At 44.5% G+C, this 20,828-nt stretch overlaps 2 protein-coding genes and 1 pseudogene across 4 annotated transcripts in view; all 3 read right to left on the bottom strand.

Annotated features, from left to right (window-relative positions):
* The window catches only part of LOC148047290 (uncharacterized), a 16,976-nt gene extending 12,647 nt beyond the window's left edge, over window positions 1-4,329 (bottom strand). The window contains 3 exon segments of the mRNA XM_087711372.1: window positions 1,566-2,017; window positions 2,020-2,171; window positions 4,023-4,329. Of these exon segments, the coding sequence (XP_087567498.1) occupies window positions 1,566-2,017; window positions 2,020-2,095 (528 nt within the window). The 5' untranslated portion in view covers window positions 2,096-2,171; window positions 4,023-4,329.
* LOC148047289 (uncharacterized) lies at window positions 3,180-8,879 on the bottom strand (annotated as a pseudogene).
* LOC148047288 (zinc finger MYM-type protein 1-like) lies at window positions 8,364-20,828 on the bottom strand. 3 transcript variants are annotated; one of them, XM_087711415.1, is made up of 6 exons: window positions 20,779-20,828; window positions 20,005-20,188; window positions 15,496-15,625; window positions 13,680-13,958; window positions 9,404-11,540; window positions 8,364-8,772 (listed from the first exon to the last, which is right to left on the bottom strand). In XM_087711415.1, the coding sequence occupies exons 3-5, from the start codon at window positions 15,527-15,529 to the stop codon at window positions 9,406-9,408; spliced, it is 2,448 nt and encodes an 815-aa protein (XP_087567541.1). In that variant the 5' UTR covers window positions 15,530-15,625; window positions 20,005-20,188; window positions 20,779-20,828; the 3' UTR covers window positions 8,364-8,772; window positions 9,404-9,405. The 3 variants fall into 3 exon arrangements, with proteins under 3 accessions (XP_087567541.1, XP_087567543.1, XP_087567540.1); XM_087711417.1 differs by lacking the exons at window positions 20,005-20,188; window positions 20,779-20,828 and adding an exon at window positions 15,724-16,173; XM_087711414.1 differs by lacking the exons at window positions 20,005-20,188; window positions 20,779-20,828 and having other exon boundaries at window positions 15,496-16,173.

The raw sequence follows: 20,828 nt of genomic DNA, 5'->3' as shown, positions 1-20,828 counted from the left end.
ATGTTTGCCCTCCCCAGGCTCAGGAAAGCCTCCAGAGCCTGGGCAGGGGGCATGTGCACATGCGCAGGTGGGCGGGGAGGATTGAATTGGTGTGGGCGTGTGCGCATGCGCAATAGCGTGCATGCGAGCAATTTTGGCACGCGGTTAAAGAAAGGTCCCCGCCACTGTCCTACAAGCATTGGTTAAACATCTCAGAATCGAAAAAGATCTTGACAAACTTGAACAACGGACCCCATCCAACAGAATGATTTTCAATGTGGAGAAAAGCAAAAAAAAAATTACATTTAGGCAGGAGAAATCAAAGGTGCAGATTAGGCGAGACCTGCCTCAAAAGTAGTGAGGGGGAACCTTGGAGTCCTAATGGATGACCACTCGAATATGAGCCAGCAGTGTGCAGCAGCAGCCAAAAAAGCTAATAGCAATAGCAGTTAGACTTATATACCGCTTCATAGGGCTTTCAGCCCTCTCTAAGCGGTTTACAGAGTCAGCATATTGCCCCCAACAACAATCCGGGTCCTCATTTTACCCACCTCGGAAGGATGGAAGGAAGGATGGAAGGCTGAGTCAACCCTGAGCCGGTGAGATTTGAACCACCGAACTGCAGTCAGCCGAAGTAGCCTGCAGTGCTGCATTTAACCACTGCGCCACCTCGGCTAATACAGTCTTGGGTTGTATAAACAGAGACATAGAATCAAGATCTCGTGAAGTACTAGTGCCACTTTATAAAACCCTCGTAAGACCACACCTGGAACACTGCAACCAATTTCAGTCATCATACTCCAAAAAACATGCTGAGCTTTTGGAAGAAGTTCAGGGAAGAGCAACTAAGATGATCAAAGGCCCGGAGACTAAAACATATGAACAACGAATGCAGGATTTGGGTTTGGCTAATCTAAAGAAAAGAAGAATTAGGGGTGACATCATAGCAGTATTCCAGTATTTGAGGGGCTGCCACAAAGAAGAGTGCTTGTGTGTGTGAAATTATTCTCCAAAGCACCAGAAGGCCGGACAAGAAACAATGGTTGGAAACTAATCAAAGAGAGAAGCAACCTGGAATTAAGGAGAAACGTATTAACAGTGAGGACAATTAACCAGTGGAACTGTTTCCCTGCAGAAATTGCGTGTGCTCCATCACTGGATGTTTTTAAGAGTCTAGACCAGTGGGCCTCAACCTTCCTAATGCCGTGACCCTTTAATACAGTTCCTCATGTTGTGGTGACTCCCAACCATAAAATTATTTTATGCTTTCTGTATTTTTTCGAAAATATGTGTTTTCCAATGGTCTTGGGCGACCCCTCTGTGAAAGGGTCATTCGGCCCCCAAAGAGGTCCCGACCCACAGGTTGAGAACCACTGGTCTAGACAGTCACTTATCTGAAATAGTATAAGTTCTCCTGCTTGAGCAGGGGGCTGGACTAGAAGACCTCCAAGGTCCCTTCCAGCTCATTCTGTTCTATTCTATCTTCACATACTATGAATACTAGAGAAAGCTGGTAGGGAAAGGTGAAGTATTCAAATCTTTATTCCCTAAAACTATCCTGGCGTTCCAAGATAAAGGCGTCTCACCTGCAACTGGACCTGCTCCTTCTGCTCCTCCGGCTGGCTCAGGAGGAAGCCCTCTGCCAGGTCCACCGCCTGGGAGCTGGTCTCTGCTCCACACTCCCGCACCCAGCTCTCCATCTCTGGGGGCAGAAGGACCAGGAGCTGCTCCAGAACTACCAGGTCCAGCATCTGGGCTTTGGTGTGCTTTTCTGGTCTCAGCCATCGCCTGCAAACGTCATGGAGTCGATTGCAAAGCCCCCGGGGACCCTCAGCCTCCTGGTAGCTTGTGAAGTTCCAAGGCTGATCTTCTGAATGGATGATAGTTTCCTCCTCCAGAATCTTCTGCCCAGCTCTTGCCCAGATTTCCCCACAGTTCCCAGGCTGAACGGCAGAAGGACATTTTTCATTTCCCACGCTTGCTAAGTGTTGGGTCTCCATTCTTTCTCTATCCGGTGAGGCAACTCCCAAAGGGGCCAATCCTGTGGCTCTCCAAATGCCTTTTCATTCATAAGATCACTTCTGTTGTCATAGGAGTGGCAACAACAGCCATTCATTCATTCGGTCCATTTTAGCTGAAATATAATTTTTGGCTGTATCTGAAGACATGCAAATACCTTCCAGTTTATGTATCTGAAATGGAAAATTATAGTATAGCATACTATATAGCATATAGTACGTATATTAGGATTAGTAATAGTACAGAGTACAGGACAGAGACTGGAATTTAAACCAAAACTATTTCCACTAGGAATTATAACCAAAGAACAAAGCTAAAAACCAGAAGAGCAGCTGGCAATGGCACACGTACCCACAGAAAGGGTTCCGCGTGCCACCTCTGACACAGCTGCCATAGGTTCGTCATCACAAGAGCCAAGGTGGCGCAGTGGTTAAAAGCAGCACTGCAGGCTACTGCTAGATCAGCAGGTCAGCGGTTCAAATCTCACTGGCTCAGGGTTGACTCAGCCTTCCATCCTTCCGAGGTGGGTAAAATGAGGACCCAGATTGTTGGGGGCAATATGCTGACTCTCTGTAAACCGCTTAGAGAGGCCTGAAAGGCCTATGAAGTGGTATATAAGTCTACTGCTATCACAGTTATAGCGCATAGCATAGCAAAGTATATAATTTATTTAATATATTAGTAAATGGCTGTGATGGCAAACGTAAGGCACACATTCCACAGGTGGCACGCAGAGAGCCCTCTCTGCGGGCACGCAGGCCATCGGCCAGCTTAGTTCCACCGCGCACTTGCGTGCGCTCCCCACAAGCCAGCTGATTTTCAGGTCTTTGCTGTGCACGCGGGAGATGTGCGTGCATGCCTGGGGCAGCGGGGTCACATGCACAGGGGGGGTGGGAAGGAGCACAGGCTGGGTGGGTGCAGCGTTCCCCCCCCGTGCCCCATTTTGGGTCCAAAGAGGCTTCAGAGAGGCCTGCTAGGCCCAAAACTGGGTGTGAGGTGCGCACATGCGCAGGGCGCATGGGGAGCATAGGAGGTTACGCAGGAATGCACAGGGGCCGTGGCACACTGCATTATGGCTGCGGGCACACATGTGCGTGCTTTTGGCACGCAATGACAAAAAGGTTAGCCATCGCTGATACATGGTATATAGTTAGCATAAAGTCTTAGTATAGTATGACGGATCACATGATGCGAATGTATGTCCAGATGAGGCCCTGGGGATCAGAGGAAGGGTCATATGTGGCCATAAGTCCCAGGTGTGGATGGAATGGACATGAGAGTGAGGAATGTGAATTCTGGTAAAACATTTTCTTTTGTCTTCATTTCTTAGGGGGGATTGCGGGGGGGTGGGGGGAGCTACCTCAGATAAAACTGTCTGTTCCTTTATTCTGCTCTGCAACAGGAAGGAGGGGGGCAGGGGATTGCACATTAACAGCGAGGCAAAAGTTAGCACTTTAAAACCACTAGCCAGGATGTTAGCAACAAGAACAGCTCACTTACAAGAAAAAAAACCCAAAACCCACAAAGAGGCACACTTTGCAAGATACCCGGGACCTGGGGTGAAAAACAAGTGACGTGAAATCCAAATAGCCAATCAAGATGATCTGTACTTATGTGTGCATTATTAAGTGAAGTGCGAAGGGTTGACGGCGACCATCCCTTGACTATAAAAACTGCTGTAAGATCCTACTCTTGGCCCTTGGTTGGTTTTTCAAACCAGGGTCCTTACATCTTGGTACCGAAATAAAAGTATGATTCTGTATCACACCTGGTGTCCGGTGACTTATCGGCTTCGACACCAAATAAGAGCCCAGTTTTGAGGTCAACAGGGGCACATTGCATTATGGGTGTGGGCACGCATGCGCGCGCTTTCGGCACGCGGCGACCAAAAAGTTAGCCATCGCTGGTATACGGTATACAGTTAGCATAAAGTCTTAGTATATAGTATGTTGCATAGCATAGACTAAATACAATAAAATGCAAGAATTAAAACCCTGCCAAACTCTAAAAGCAGATGAACAAACCGTGAAATGCCCTTCACATCCAATGAAAATCATCAGGAAGTGACCCTGGCGGAGGATGCTCCCTTTCCCTTCTTCAAGGTGTCCTTTGGAGATCCGACTCTCCCTCTGACACGCAGGCAGGTTCACACAACCCCGTGCCCGGAGCCCTAACCGATTAGCCAAAGGGGCTATAAGGTGATGTTGCCCTGCTTCTCTCCCCACATCCGAAGACTTGCGGAGGATGCGGTCCCTGGTGCGAATCCTGACTCTTCTCCTGCTTGGCCCCCGCAGGCAGACTCTCATCACCTCCCCCCGCTCTGGCTCTTCCCCGAACATGCCCGCTTCTTCCGCTTAACCCTGCATGGAGAGGGCGGCTGGGGAGCATGGGACCCGGGGTTGCAGCCGGAGGCGGGCCGGGCGCGGCTCTCCCTCCTCCTCCTCCTCCCTTTGCCCAGGAAGAGCCCCCAACTCACCCGGGGCACGTACGGATCTCCCCCCGCCAGACTCTCCCGCAGCCTCTCCGCCTCCTGCGGAGCCCCAGGGTTAAGGAGAGCGACTGCAAGGTCCTAGAGCGGCAAGCGCTTGTGACGTCACGCCTCCTCTGGAAAGCCAGCTGTGACGTTCGCCCTCTAGCGGCCCAATGGAGAAGCGCGTAACTTTACCTCGTCTCGGCGGGGGGGGGGGGGTCGCCCCTGGTGAATTCTGCGCACCACATAGGATTCCCCAAAAGGGCGGGAAAGAGGAGCGCGTCTGAGGGGAAGCCTGAGGGAAGGGTTGCTGCCCTCATGTTGGTTGCCTGTCTAAGAATTCACGCCAAAACAGGCCAGTTGGGCCTCTGGGCCAGCCTGTACTCTGGCCAGCCTCTTGGCTGCCTCTTCTGAAGAGGGTTGACTCATCTCCTCCTTTGCAGACTGAAGCGAAGGACCAGACAAAGTCCTTCTGCTCATTCCAGGTTCAAGGAGGGAACTGGGGTGCTGCTTTCCAGCCTTTCCCCAACAACCGCAAAAGGAGGTCTTCCCTCAGAAAAGATGGGAGACCTTGCAGGGACAGAGGTGCAAGCGGGTCTAAGACGCAGCATTTGCACCGTGTGCTTGATTAGACCAGCGTTTGTCAAAGTTGGCTATTTTTAAAGCCCGGGAGGTGACGTCTTAAACTGGCCAAGTTTGACAAAGCCTACTTTAGGCTAAGAATTGGGAAAGGTGTTTCTCAGAGTTGCATGAATCAGGAGATTGTGTTAAGCTATCCACGTTCATTCATTCAAGTATTAGCACAATACGTACCGGATGGTGATTTATTAATTTTGGAGCTTCTGAAGTTACCACGGGGAATTTGGGAGGTGACTAGAAACTCAAATGTTGATTTATTTACTTAGGCATTCGATTTATACAGCCCTCTCAATTGCCATTTGTAACCGGATACATTTAAAGGATGGTTCTTAACTCTCTGTATGGCCATAGAAATCATTAGAATAAATAACTTGGAAATAGACATTCAAATTTTAAATGTACTTCTGTGGTATTTTGAGTCAGGGTAGTAGAGACAGAATAGTAGAATAACAGAAGGCGCATTGGAGGTCTTCTAGTCCAACCCCCTGCTATGGCAGGAAATCCTGTATCAGGGGTCTCCAACCCTCAGTCCGTGGACCAGCACTGGTCTGCAGCATGCCAAAAATCGATCTGAGGAAACAAGCGAAATCCCATCTGCGGGATGCAGGCAGCATATGAAACCATGCCCCCTCCAATCCATGGAAAAACCTCTCTCAATGGAACCAGTCCCTGGTACCTAAAAGGTTGGGGGCTGCTGCCCTATACCATTTCAAACCAATGGTTGTCCAGTCTCTTCTTGAAAATCTTCAGTGATGGAGCATCCAATAACTTTTGGAGGCAATTTGTTCCACAGGTTAATTGTTCTGTCAGAAAATTCCCCCTTAGTTCTAGGTTGGATCTCTCCTTGATTATTTTTTCTTCTTCTTGCAGCCATTTTGATATAGGACATCTTTGGTCAATGAGAGGAATTACCAAAGTTGTTGTGAAAGCCTTGCTATGAAAGTAATCTGGGTTAAAAATTAGAAACATCAATAAAGCCAGATCAACTTAATATCAAAACCTTTTTGGAATCTTCTGGGAAAAAACATTTTTCAACTTACAAGCTCTAAATCAGTGATGGCTAACTTTTTTGCCATTGTGTGTCAAAAGTGAGGGAAGCATGGGGGGGGTAGTCATGTGTGTGCGTGCCCACACCCACAATACTATGTGCCCTTCTCCGCTTTTGGCACACGATGGCATGGTAGACCTGTTTTTCACCCTCCCCAGGCTCCAGAGGCTTTCTAGGAGCCTGGGAAGGGCGAAAATGGCTTCCCCGCACCCCACCCACCCAGAGGCCCTTCAGAGGTCGGAAACGGCTCGTTTTCTGACTTCCGGGTTGCCCGTAAAGTTGTTTTCTCCCTCCAGAGGCTTCAGGGAAGCCACCTGAAGCCTCCAGAGGGAGAAATATGGCTCAATGCTCAATTCTTTTATGGGCTGTAAGATGAATCTTCTGAGTAAAGGCCTTTCCACACTCCATGCATTTATGTGGTTTCTCTCCTGTGTGGATCATCTTATGAGAAATAAGGTCATTGCTCCGATCAAAGATCTTTCCGCACTCCATGCATTTATATAGTCCCCTCACCCCGGTGTGAATCCTTTTATGATAAAAAAGACCACCCCACGACTGTAAGCCTCTTCCACAATACACACATTTATATGGCATCTGTCCTGTGTGGCTAGCTAATGAGAACTAAATAGCTTGAGATAGATCTATACTAGTCTCCCTTTATTTATTTGTCGGCACAAATGCACATACAGTGGGGCAAAAAAGTATTTAGTCAGCGCAAGTTCTCCCACTTAAAAAGATGAGAGAGGCCTGTAATTGACATCATAGGTAGACCTCAACTATGAGAGACAAAATGAGAAAGGAAATCCAGACAATCACATTGTCTGATTTGGAAAGAATTTTTTTGCAAATTATGGTGGAAAATAAGGCTTATATAAGGCTTTTCTACTGTATGGATCCTTTTATGTAACATCAGTGATCAATTTTTGTAGAAACCCTTTCCACATTCCACAAAATTATATGGCATGTCCTGTGTGAATCCTTTTATGAGAAGTAAGACAATCACTCCGACTGAATCTCTTTCCACACTCCAAACATTTATATGGCTTCTTCCCAGTGTGGATTCTTTTATGGGAAATAAGCCCACTGGTCTGAGCAAAGGTCTTTCCACACTCCGTGCATTTATATGGCTTCTCCCCTGTGTGGACCTTGTTATGGATGGTAAGATCACAATTCCTCTGAAAGCCCTTTCCACATTGCACACATATAAATGCCTTCTGGCTTGTGTGGATCATTTCATGGTGTATAAGGGAATGTTTTGTTTTCAGCCACTTTCCACATTCCTTGCAACTATATGGCTTTTCACCTGTGTGGATCTTTTTATGGGAAATAAGACTACTGCTATGAGCAAAGTTCTTTCCACACTCTGCACATTTATATGGCTTCTCCCCGGTGTGGATCCTTTTATGGGAAGTAAGATTGTAGCTCTGAGCAAAGGTCTTTCCACACTCTGCGCATTTGTATGGCTTCTCCCCTGTGTGGATCCTTTTATGGGTGGTAAGTTTACTCTTCTGAATAAAGGCCTTCCCACACTCCATGCATTCATATGGCTTCTTCCCTGTATGGATCTTGTGATGGAAAGTGAGATAATTCTTCGCAGCAAAACTCTCTCCACACTCCATGCATTTATATGGTCTCTCCCCTGTGTGGGTCCTTTTATGGTTCACAAGCTTACTCCTGTAAGCAAAGGCTTTCCCACACTCCATGCATTCATGGCTTCTCCCCTGTATGGATCTTGTGATGGTAAATGAGATAATTCCTCGCAGCAAAAGTCTGTCCACACTCCATGCATTTATAGGGCTTCTCCCCTGTGTGGATCCTTTTATGGATGGTAAGACTATAGTTCCTGTGAAAGCCTTTTCCACACTGCACACAGTTAAATGCCTTCTGTTGATCATTTCATGGAGAATAAGGGAACAATTTGTATTCGGCCACTTTTGAATCTCCTTACAATTATGTGGCTTCTCTATGTGACTCCTAATATGTTTAGTAAGTTGACTTCTATGAGCAAAGATCTTTCCACACATAGTGCTTTTATATGGCTTCTTCCCTTGGTGGATATTTTTATGGTAAAAAAGACCACCATTAGAACTAAAGCTCTTTCCACATTCCATGCATTTATATGTTTTCTTCATTGTATGAGTCATTTTATGTATAGTAAGATCACAACTGGTACGAAAGCTTTTTCCACATTTCATATATTTATATGGCTTCTGTCCTGCATGGGACTTTTTATGAAAAGTAAGATGATTGCTTCTTCTGAAGCTTTTTCCACATTCCTCACATTCATAAGACTTCTCTTCTATGTGGATTTCCTTTGGAGATATAAGGGATCTATTTCCAGGCAAAAGATTTAAAGTCCCATTGTATTGGATTGGAAATGTAAGTTAGCTTTGATTAGTTCCACACTTTTCCAAACATTTCTTTATATTCCCTTGTTGGGGAAGCAACTCTTGCACTGAAGCATCAATAGAAGATGAGCTTTCCTGGTTCCAGTTATTTAACTGGTTTCTTTCGTGTCTTCCTACTGCCTTTTGAACTGCAGACTTCTCCATTCTATCTCCAGCATTGATCACTTGGAACAGTTCACAGGAATCTTGATTCTCCTGCGCATTATTACCTTCAATTAAAAGAAAAATGGCTAGTGAAAAACATCAAACCGTAGGAAGTCATATGAATTTTTGTGACATTCCAACATATTTCACGTTTGCATGCTTACAATGACATGGTATAGAAATTTCAATTTCTATATTCACAAGCTAGAGAAACTTTGGAAATATCTAGAAAATCTCTCTCTACAATTAATCATACATATTAGCTCTCACTTAAGCAATAATCAGAGGAAACATCCAAGGAGGTAGTAGGAGATAGCCTAACATTTATTAGAGTCAATTCATTTCAGCAGAGATCTGTAAGAGCTAAAACAATTTTGAAACAAATCCTTTTTTTCTATTCAAACTTCTCTTTGCTATTAATTTTCTTTTGCCAAAATCATATAGCCGCAAAGAAAAAACTCAGGAATACTTCTATTCACTCTCAACCAGTGACGTGCGGTGAGGTTTATGGCTGGTGAGGCACTGATGTCATCACTATCAGATTTACAAACATTAAAATCCTACAAATGATCCAACATTTAATTGGCAGCAGTTAAAGGGTTATGTTTAAGGTCTCATATCAGCATTCTTTACACATACTGTAGCATACAAAAAAAGCACATTTAATTGAAAAAAGGAAGTTATTATGGATCTTACCATTACTTATAAATGAAGTCCATCCGCCGCTCCTTCTGAACAAAAGCATCTATGACTTGCTGGTAGAATTTTTCCTTATCTTCTTTTAATTTTAAAAGTCTCTCTGTCTCAATGGCGATCACGGCCAGGGAAGAATGTCGTTCTTGATTAGTCTTGTTCCGATTGTATGTTTTTAGTCTCTTCAGTGCTGAGAATGACCCGTCCACCGATACTGTCATAGCTGGAACAGTGAGCACAAGCTGGAGCAACTTTGTGGCCTGAGGAACAGTCTGAATGAGATCTTTCTGGGCCAAAAAGCTAAGAAGCTGTGCAGGAGATTTACATGTATCCCCGATCACTTGTGAGCTGTACAGTCCAACGAGATCCGCCTTCAGTTTCACAAAGTCAAAAAATCTGGCATATTTTGAAAGGCTCTGCAGTTTCGTGTCATCAAAACGTCGGGACATTTCACTAAATTTTGCGCAATCCACCAAACCAAAGAAAGTCAACTCACCAAAATGATCAAACCTAGCCTGCATTTGATGGCTTATGTTCTCCAAAATGTTACAAAACACTCGTTTTTGTTCAGATATAACCGTCTCTCTACATCCAGTCCCTATCAGACCAAGTGAGCTGCATTTCTTCTCAAATCGGTCATATAAACTGTTGAACTCCAGTTTCATGCGCTCAAGAGCTGTAAAGGTGTCGCGGATACGTGCAAGACAATATTCGATGTCCATCACTTGGTTTTGCAGTACTCTAAAAAGTGTGTCAGTTTCATTGAAAATGTCCTCGTATGCCATAAGGAGAAAGCATGTTGATGGTTTTGACAGCCACCGATCGTATTCTGCTGCCATCATTAGTGTGTCATTGTCCCAGTTGTCAGGATTTTCTAGAATGACATGAAATAATGTGCGCAGATCATTTTGGTGCATGCTTATTGTCTGCACCAGCCTAGAGGTAGAACTCCATCTTGTGGGTGCTGCTCTGGGTAAACGGCGCTTAACAACATCATCCAGCAAGTGAGTGCGCTTTGTGGACTTGCTGAAAAATGACGCTAGCCCCTCAGCTGTTTTAAAAAATGTGCGACACTCCGGCATGCACTTTGCTGAATTGAAAAGCACCAAGTTCAGCTTGTGTGCGTAACAGTGTGTGAACATGGCTTCGGGCACTTTTTCTTTTATTTTAGCTTGCACGCCATTTAGTTCTGATGTCATTACAGCAGCCCCATCATAGGTTTGAGCTACAAGCTTTCCAATACAGTGATACTTCTCCAACACTCTCAGGATATACTCAGCAATTGCGGGAGCGCCTCTGTCCTCCCACACATCATCAAATCCCAAAAACGCCTCCTTCACCTCACAATTGGCATCAGTCATAGCCACATACCGCAGTATGACAGAAATCCGAGCTTGGTTTGTGACATCTGTGGTCTCGTCTACTTCTACAGCAACAAATGGAGTTGCACTGATCTCTTTTTTAATGTCATTTCTAATGACATCATTGACTGCTTCAATTAAATCATTCTGTATTCTCTTTGACAAGTCGGAAAATACAGTGGATGTTTTCAAATGTTTAGCTAGCCTGTCATCTTTCTCAGCAAAACCATGTAAGAGTTCAACAAAGTTTCCACGATTGGTAGCGTCTGTACTTTCATCATTTCCATGAAATGCCAGCTGTTGTTTGGCGAGGAAGCAGGTGACATCGATGAGATCTTTTAAAATCTCTCGGTTTTCCTTTACCTTAGCATTGTGGGTGTTGATGTTGAGTCTGCGTTGTTCATCTAAAGCTATGTCTATCCTGGGCACGCTGAACGTTTTTAGCGAGATCTGACTATGTATGTGGGTGGTTGACTGCTCATGTTTGATGAGGCTTCTTTGCAAATTCTTCAGGTCACAATATCCCATCTGAGTCCAGACATTGCCGCAAGTTGAGAAAAGAAGGCAGGGAAAGCAGAAAAGGCGGTTTCTTACTGAACATCCACACAGCCAGTCTTTTCGTGTATACCACTCCGTTTGGAAAGAGCGGGTTTTCTGATTATGCCTCTGAAGCAGGCCCTTTAGCTTCGGCGTTGGTCTTCCTTTAATTATTACCTCCTTCTTTGATTGATAGTCCTGTTTAGAAAACTTTTTTAGTTTAGAAATGTAATCCTCCATTTCTGAAAGTGAAAAAGATAGGGAAGAAAAAAATGAATGACTGCACTTGACTTTTTAACTCTCATACAGAATCACCAAAGAGTTTAGTTTCTGGCATTGTCTGCATGGATGGAGATCCACATGGATCTTCAAAAATTCAGTACATTCCCTGGTGGAATCACAAGGCGACTGCAGGTAACACAAAGATTCCACAATTGTGCCGGCATTACCCAAGATGCGGAGGAACAGAAACATTTTACATTTACAAAATATAACAAAGATATTTCAGTACTTCAACAGCATACAGGTAGTCCTCAACTTACAACGGTTCATTTAGTGACTATTCAAAGTTACACCACTGAAAAAAGTGACTTAAGACAGTTTTTCACTTATGACCGTTGCAGCATCCCCATGGTCACATGATCAAAATTCAGATGCTTGGCGACTGGTTCATATTTATGATGGTTGCAGTGTCCTGGAGTCACGTGATCACTTTGTGCGACCATCTGACATTTTGCAATCTTCTGACAGTAGACAAGCAAAGTCAATGGAGGAAGCCAGATTCACTTAACAACCGTGTTAGTAATTTAACACCTGCAGTGATTCACTTAACAACTGCAACAAGAACAGTCGTAGAGTGGGGCAAAATTCACGTAACTGTCTTACTGTGCAAAATAAAATTTTAGGTTCAATTGTGGTCATAGGTTCAGGACTACCTGAAACACAACAAATGATCATCATGAAGGGAGAACTGTGACATCTTTGATCTCTTTGCAATTGCATAGAAAATGGCGAGAATTAATATTCTACTTCAGTTCTACTTGGAAATGAACAGCTATCAGTAATAAAGTTTAGCAGGGAATGGCATACGCTATTGAAAACGTATCGTCCCCTACGACCCTGGGTAGAAGTTTTGGAATGTATTTAAGGCAAGTTAAATATTAATAATTAATTTAATATGTGTTGCCTGCATTGGATGTTTGCATAAGCCGTTGAATAAGGAACATTTCTAATACAGATGTATTTATGTTGACCTGCAAAAGTTGCTTCAGGTGAAGTTTTCTGCATATTTAATTCGGAATGGAGGAAGGAGGAGGAGAGATGAAAGGCAAGGGGGGAGGAGGAATTCCTACTCTTTCCCCCAGTGTATCCCTCAGCAGCAGTATGCTTAAAGTTAAAGCCCTCAATGGCAGGTAGGGGTGAGTAGAAACTAGAAAACAATGAAGAATAAACATGTTCCTCCTGGAGCTTGAGTGTTATCAAAGGAACCTCAGGTGGTTAAAAGGGAATAAGTGTGACCTTAGCTCAGGAGAAATGACTGGATCCTATTATTACCCAACTCAGATAATAAAAAGCGCTATTGCCAATTTGCATCCATGCTCCAGCAGATGGGGGGAGGGGTGGGGCAACTTCCAACAAAAGGCAGCGACCGGAGAAAAGCAGCGAGGGACGAGGAAGCTTGTCGGGGAGAGCCACGTGCTCTTTTCGCCTTAGATTCCTCTCCTCCCCTCGCGCACCTTTCCTCCTGGGCTCTCTCCCGGAAACTTCAGCAGCTGCTTCTTTTGCCATGACGTTTTCCTGGCATGGCAAAAGCCTTTTTTTCCCTTCGCCTTCCAGCCCACCAAGAAGCGCCTGATCTGCACCGCAGCCCCCAATTGATCATTTGCAGCTTGGCCCGGATCACGGGGGAAAGCTCGCAAGGGAAAGCACTTTCGGTGGCAGAGCTCAGGCATTCTCTCCTCTCCCCCGACACCCCACTAACTAAAGCACTTTCTTTCGCCCGCGACAGAGCTTAGGCGGGTGAAAGAAAGTGGGGTGTTGGAGGAGAGGACACCCCAGTGACTAAAGCACTTTCTTTCGCCCGTGGCAGAGCTCAGCGCTTTAGGCTCAGGCAGGCGAAAGAAATTGCTTTAGTCAGTGAAGGACTTTCTTTCGCCCACTTGAGCTCTGCCGCGAGCACAAGCGGGCGAAAGAAAGTACTTTAGTCAGTGGGGTGTCGCGGGAGAGGAGAGAATGCCTGAGCATTTTCTCCTATCCCCCAACACCCCACTGACTAAAGCACTTTCTTTCGCCTGCCTGAGCTCTGCCGCGAGGGGACCTATTTCCATGAGAAAGAATGAATGTCTAGTTGTAATCTTTTCCATTGTCTGTGAATATATTACCTTCTCCATTAGTTTGGTATGGATAGCGTCCATTTGCATCTAATTGGTCTTTGATCTGCTTCACACTTTCCCCAAAATATTCCTTTATTTTCCCTTGTTGGACCACAAAGTCTTGCACTGGAGCATCAACGGAAGAGGAGCTGTCCTGATTCCAATTGTCAGGCTGGTTTTTCTCACATCTTTCCACTTCTATTCCAACTGCAGTTGTCTCCATTCTCTCTTCACCAGTTATCCCTTGTAATGGTTCATAGGAATCTTTATTCTCCTGCCCATCATCGCCTTTAAAAAAATGGAAACATGAAAATGACATCAAAGTTATGGTAAGGATCAAACTATAGGAAGCACTATGAATTTCCCTCTGAATTCAGGTCAAATTCCAATACGTTACATGTTTGCACACTTACAGTGGCATGGTACAGAAATGATAATTTCTAAATAATATTTAACACAGCACAGTACTTAAGCAAAACGGTTCAATTGACATCTGCATATGTGGGACTGATTGAAGTAAATTGCAGGGGTGACACCAACATATAATTTTATCATATTTTATCTATATCCTAAATATTGTATTCTATTCCAATTTTATTTTAGACTGTATTTTATTCCAATTTCATTTTAAATCATATTTTATTCCAATTGCATTTTAAATTGCTTTTATCAAATTTTAGTAATAATTTGTTTCTGGAACTTTGCCCTTTGATATGGCCCAAGGGCTAATCAATAAAGACTCACATAAAGGGCGTGAGTTATAAAAGCTATTAAAAGTTCTAAAACATCCTGTTTTGCCACTAATCACCAATATTGCAAACATCCTTTTTTATTTAGAATTATTCTGATTTGAGTTAGGGAAGAATCAGGGGAAATGAAATGTCCGAGAAGGAATTAGGAGAAAACTGAACATTTATTCAAGGTGCCAATTCCAGGAAAGACCTGTAACAACAAACGTATTTTTCAGAGTATAAGACACACCTTTTTACCTCAAAAGAGACTGAAAATCTGGGTGTCTTATATACTGAATACAGCATTTTTTGCCTGCCAAAACTCCGCCCCCTTCACCAAAATGACTGTAGGAAGCTTTTAGAGAGCTCCTGGGGGCTGGGGAGGGCAGAAATGGGCAAAAAATGCCCCCCCCCAGTCCCCAGGAACACTCTGCGAGCTCCCTAAAGGCTATTTATGCCTTTGGGGGGGGGGGGGGAGACGTACCTGTTTTCACGAAAAACAGGCTGTTTTTGGGAGGGTTGCAAAGTGCAAGGTTTTACCTCTTCAAAACCTTGCTGCGTCTTATACTCCGAAAAATACATTAAGTAAATTTTGAAACATCTTTTTCTTCCCATACAAATTATCTTTCCTTTATTAATCATTTTCTTCCACCAAACTATATGTTTGCAGGGGAGGAAATCAAGAGTTCTTCTATTAAGTCTGAAAAACATGTTTGCAATTGGAAAATGGCACTATTTAGCCCAGAGATGGCAAAAAAATTCGACTCGGCATGTCAAATGTTTAAAAGACGCTTAACTTATCTGGCATCACACACAGACATGAAACAAAAGATAAACAATTCTCTATCTTTCCCCCATCCAGACCACCATGAACAGTGGCCCTTAGCAGTAGAGCCAAGACTGGCCTTGAGGTAGGTTTCTGGGAATCAACCAGAGCTCTAAGACCACCGCTTCCACTCAAAAAGGCTGCCTTGCATTTTTCTACAAGGTGCAGAACCTTAGGGAACAGCACGATTGCCCCGCAGCGCAACTTATGGCATCTGACTACAGAATGACTTCCTAAGCAATCTGACTGCAGGGTAGCAAATCCTTACCGAGAGAGGCCACGTTCCTATGATTTTCCCGCATGACTTCCCAATACAGCGCTTTTTGGTCAGGATCCAGCTGAGACCACTCCTCCTCCGAGAAATACACAGCCACCTCCTCATAGGACACGGAACCTTCCTGAATATGGGGAAAAGGAACAGAACAAGACTAGGATGATTTGCAAGGTCTGCTCCATCGTTCACAAATTCCCAAGCCAAAGATATGCACTAACTTACATGGCTGTGTTTGGTAGGATTCTGAGGCTTAGCTGAGAAAATTTATGAAGCCAAAAACCTTTGCCTGAAGAAATATTTTAGCCATGTTTGTCAACTTCATTTATTCTTCAGGACTTTCAGTGCCATCCAGTGATATTAACCCACTGCATATTGATTGATCCGTCATCTACCTTTTAGCTGCTTCCCTACCATCTCTTCATTTAGAGTTCACTCATTCGCTCACAGTTGGATTGCAAACATGGTGCAAGTCCTATGCAGATGCCCATGGAACTGACCCGCCTAGTTATCTGAGAACAGTTTGATTCTGTTGGATCTGAGGAAGGGTTCTGTAGAATGCAAATGCCATTACCTGTGTGTTAGATCCATGCCCTATTACAATACAATACAATAGCAGAGTTGGAAGGGAACTTGGAGGTCTTCTAGTCCAACCCCCTGCCTAGGCAGGAAACCCTATACCGTTTCAGACAAATGGCTATCCAACATCTTCTTAAAGACTTCCAGTGTTAAGCATTCACAACTTCTGGAGGCAACTTCTGTTCCATTGATCAATTGTTCTAACTGTCAGGAAATTTCTCCTCAATTCTAAGTTGCTTCTCTCCTTGATTAGTTTCCATCCATTGCTCCTTGTTCTGCCCTCATGTGCCGTGGAGAATAGCTTAGCAATAGCAATAGCAGTTAGACTTATATACCGCTTCATAGGGCTTTCAGCCCTCTCTAAGCGGTTTACAGAGTCAGCATATCGCCCCCACAGTCTGGGTCCTCATTTCACCCACCTCGGAAGGATGGAAGGCTGAGTCAGCCTTGAGCCGGTGAGATTAGAACCACTGAACTGCAGATAACAGTCAGCTGAAGTGGCCTGCAGTATTGCACCCTAACCATTGCGCCACCTCGGCTGTTAGAGGGAGCTTGACTCTCTCTTCTTTGTGGCAACCCCTGAGATATTGGAACACTGCTATCATGTCTCCCCTAGTCCTTGTTTTCATTAAACCAGACATACCCAGTTCCTGCAACTGTTCTTCATATGTTTTAGCCTCCAGTCCCCTAATCCTCTTTGTTGCTCTTCTCTGCTCTCTTTCTAGAATCTCCATATCTTTTCTACATTGTGGCGACCAAAACTGAATGCAGTGTTCCAAGTGTGGTTTTACCAAGGCATATATAATATTGGCTGGGAAAGGCCCCATAGGAGGTGATATGTGGGTGGGTCCAAACAATCATAGTGTCATCCTTCGCAGGTGTTCCTGCTCCTTTTAAAGAGTCCCTGCTAGGCCCTCTATTCAAGAAGTAATTGCTGGATCCCACCATGAGCACCTTGAAGGATGGATCCTCTAAACCAGTGGTTCTCAACAGTTCCTCATGTTGTGGAGACGCCCAGCCATAAAATTGGTGTCTCGGTTCCTAAGACCATCGAAAATATGTGTTTTCCGATGGTCTTAGACGACCCATGTGAAAGGGTTGTTCGACCCCCCAAGGGGTCTCGACCCACAGGTTGACAACCACTGCTCTAAACCTTTTCAGTCTGGTTTCAGTAGGTCCCCCCGTGTGGTTCTGGGATTTTTGCTCACCGTTCTTGTGCTCATTTTGACTGCACGGGGTGAGATCTTGCGCGGAGCCCCAGATCGAGGGAGATTATCAGTGGTCTTGTATGTCTTCCATTTTCTAATTATTGTTCCCACAGTTGATTTCTTCACACCAAGCTGCTTGCCTATTGCAGATTCAATCTTCCCATCCTGATGCAGGTCTACAATTTTGTTTCTGGTGTCCTTCGACAGATCCCTGGTCTTAACCATAGTGGAGTTTGGAGTGTGACTGTTTGAGGTTGTGGACAGGTGTCTTTTATACTGCTAACAAGTTCAAACAGGTGCCACTAATACAGGTAATGAGTGGAGGACAGAGGAGCCTCTTAAAAAGAAGAAGTTACAGGTCTGTGAGAGCCAGAAATCTTGCTTGTTTGTAGGTGACCAAATACTTATTTTCCACCATAATTTGCAAAAAAAAAATTCTTTCCAAATCAGACAATGTGATCGTCTGGATTTGTTTTCTCATTTCGTCTCTCATAGTTGAGGTCTACCTATGATGTCAATTACAGGCCTCTCTCATCTTTTTAAGTGGGAGAACCTGCACAATTGGTGGCTGACTAAATACTTTTTTGCCCCATTGTATCTCCATGCTGCTGAAGCGAGTGAGGCAGTGGACATCCTCTTGTTGTACCTGGAGGCTGTTGGGGGTTTGGATGGGGAACAACAGACTTTAACAGAACCCGGGTAAGATAGAGGGGCCCCTCTGCATCACCTCTAGTCCTAGATGGGGTTGTACTACCCCAGACAGATCCGGTGTATAACTTGGGGTTCGGTTTGGTCACACGGCTCCTACTTAAAGGGAAAGCGGCAGCTGTGGCCAGGAGGGCTTGTGACCACCTACATGTTTTATGCCAGTTATGTCCCTTACTCGACAGAAAATGGAGAAAATTCACTAGGAAGGGCAATTCTCAGCATTTGCAAATCTACCTAGTTTGGTTTCCAACTCCAAGTACAAATCTCAGGATTACAAATTACTTGGTGGGCCCAAAGTGCCTTGATTGTATACTATTTCAGAACCATTTTAACTTCAAGTCTATTCTATATTGCTCCCTTCATTGGATTTTAATTATCTGCCTTTTCATGTAATGGGTTGATTTTTCTTATCACTAATTGTACTTAAAGCTTTATAAAAGTGGTAAAATCCCAATGTGATTATTTCATTATTTTTTTTAATCAATCTTGTACAATTCAGTCAAAAATTACAAAAAGAACCGGTCTCTTTTTAGCACTTCCTGTCACTGTTGTTTATTCATATTTATTCATATTTATTGAAGGAGTTTTTCAATAGTTAATTATTATAAACTCATTGTAGCAACAATATTCAGAATGAATTATCAACTTTTAAAAAAACAACATTTCTTAAACAGAATCTGACAATGGAAATAACAATCCACTGTGCCCCAACAACAATTTTCAGAGAAAGCTAAGCTAGCTGAGAGCAACTTGATTATGCTATTCCCATTTCCACATTGCTCAAGAACACAAAAATAACCCAGCCCAAACTGAAAGAAAATGGAAGTAGAGAGTGGGCTTCCTGAAGGAAAGGGAGAATACAAATCTAACAAACTAATTTCCCCCACTTACTTGATTTGGGCGTCCAACCATTCCTTCATCTCCACTACGAAGACCTGTTGGGAATACAGAAGTTTAAAACGTATAATTAGCAAATTAGGAGGATGTATTCTACAGAAGAGAAGATGTGGAGAAGATGAGATAGCTGAGATTTCTCTCGGGAATGTAAGGACCTTTGATTACCTCCTGAGGTGTCCTGACCTGGGTCTTCCTGAGAGAACCTCTGGAAAAACTGCTCTGGAGAGAGATTTCTTAGATTCTTCCTTTCCTCAAGATCCATGATCTCCACAATGGATTAAAAATATGAGGCAGGATTAAAAAAAGAACAATTAATGGATATCATACAATATCAACTAAATTCTTGTACTCTGAACACATTGTCCGAACCCCAAACATCCATCAGTGACAGAAGGTAAGAAAGGAAACATTTCTAATCTACAATAAATAATGGCACAATGTCCTACAAGAATTGGTGTGACATCTCCACATATTATGAATGTTAGAGAAATCTGGAAAAGAGGGATGAAGAATTCAAACACATTATTCCTTTCAAATTCCTTCTGGACTTCCAAGAAAAAGTTCCCTCTCCTGAAACTCAACTTGCTCCTTCTCCTCTGCCTGGCTCAGGAGGATTTAATCTGACATCTCCATGTATTATGAGTGCCAAAGAAGTCTGGGAAAGAGGGTTGAAGAATTCAAACACATTTCTTATTCCGTACTGAGCTTCCTAGATGAAAATGTCTCACTTGCAACTCGTCCTGCTCCTGCTCCTCCACCTGGCTCACGAGGCCTTCCACCAGGGCCACCGCCTGCGAGCTGGTCTCTGCTCCACACTCCCGCACCCAGCTCTCCATCTCTGGGGGCAGAAGGGCTAAGAACTGCTCCAGAACAACCATGTCCAGCATCTGCATTTTGGTGTGATTTTCCTTTTTCAGCCATTGCCTAGAAAATGCATGGAGTTGACTAAAAAGTCTCCGAGGACCCTCAGCCTCTTGGATGCTCCTGGAGTTGCAGGGTTGAATTTCTGAATGGGTGGTGGTTTCCTCCTCCAGGATCTTCTGCCCAGTTTTTGCCCAGATCTCCCCACAGCTTCCATCCTGAACAGCAGAAGGGTCTTTTTCAGTTGCCTCACTTGCTAAAAGTTGTGTCTCCATTCTGTCTCTGTCTCCAGAGTAACTCCAAGAAATGTTTTAGATCTCAAAACGTCTTTTCATCCAGAGGATGGTTTCTGTTCCCACTGGAGTGACTTCAGTTCACTTTAGCGGAGATACTTTGGCTGTATGTGAAGACGTACAAATGGCTTCCACTTCGCGTATCTGTGATGGAAAAGAACATATATTTCAAGAATTAGAAAGTATGGATTTAACCACTGAACACCACCACTCATCCGATGGAAGGAAGTATTTTTCAGAGCTGGCATAGGTGTGTGTGTGTTAAACTGGAGTATTTTATATTTTTACTTACAAGAAAGGCCTTCCTTTTTAAAACCTAGATCTACATTTACCTCCATGTAGGGTTCACTGCCAAAACCAAAACAGGCAAACACTTCAGTTCACGTCAAATGAAATGCTAGGAAATCACCCCAACTCTGTTAATCTCTTATCTGACCCTGGTTGAGGATGCTGGCAGGTTGACACAATCTTGCCTCGCTGGACCTCCGCAAGGCCGACCCTCCCCCCCCCACTCGGGCTCTTTCCCGGACACGGGGCGGGAAGGGACCCCCGGATCCCCGCGGCATTCCTGGGGATCCCCGGTCCCTTTCCTGCTCCTCCGAAGCTCCGCTTCCCCCTGCATGGAGAGGGCGGCTGGAGAGCATGGGACCGAGGGTTGAAGCCGAAGGGGGGTCGGCCGCGGGTCTCTCTCCCCCTCCTCGCCTCCCTTTGCACGGGAACAGCAGTCCCCTCACCCGGGATACGTCTGGATCTCCCCCCGCCAGACTCTCCCGCAGCCTCCCCG

The sequence above is a fragment of the Thamnophis sirtalis genome, unplaced genomic scaffold, assembly GCF_051295495.1.
Source record: "Thamnophis sirtalis isolate CommonGarterSnake01/CBP01778 unplaced genomic scaffold, rThaSir2_p1.2 scaffold_3, whole genome shotgun sequence".
NCBI classification, from domain to species: domain Eukaryota; kingdom Metazoa; phylum Chordata; class Lepidosauria; order Squamata; family Natricidae; genus Thamnophis; species Thamnophis sirtalis.
The sequence above is the reverse complement of the archived record's forward strand: the minus strand, read 5'-3'. Positions and strand labels throughout refer to the sequence as shown.

What these genes read in the sequence shown, in the direction of transcription:
- LOC148047288 (XM_087711415.1), bottom strand. Translation starts at nt 15,529, where the DNA reads ATGCGGGAAAATCATAGGAACGTGGCCTCTCTCG. An exon ending in TAGGAACGTGGCCTCTCTCG is followed by an intron (nt 13,959 to 15,495) that starts GTAAGGATTTGC and finishes ATTTTTTTAAAG; the next exon opens with GCGATGATGGGCAGGAGAAT. An exon ending in ATACCAAACTAATGGAGAAG is followed by an intron (nt 11,541 to 13,679) that starts GTAATATATTCA and finishes TTTCACTTTCAG; the next exon opens with AAATGGAGGATTACATTTCT.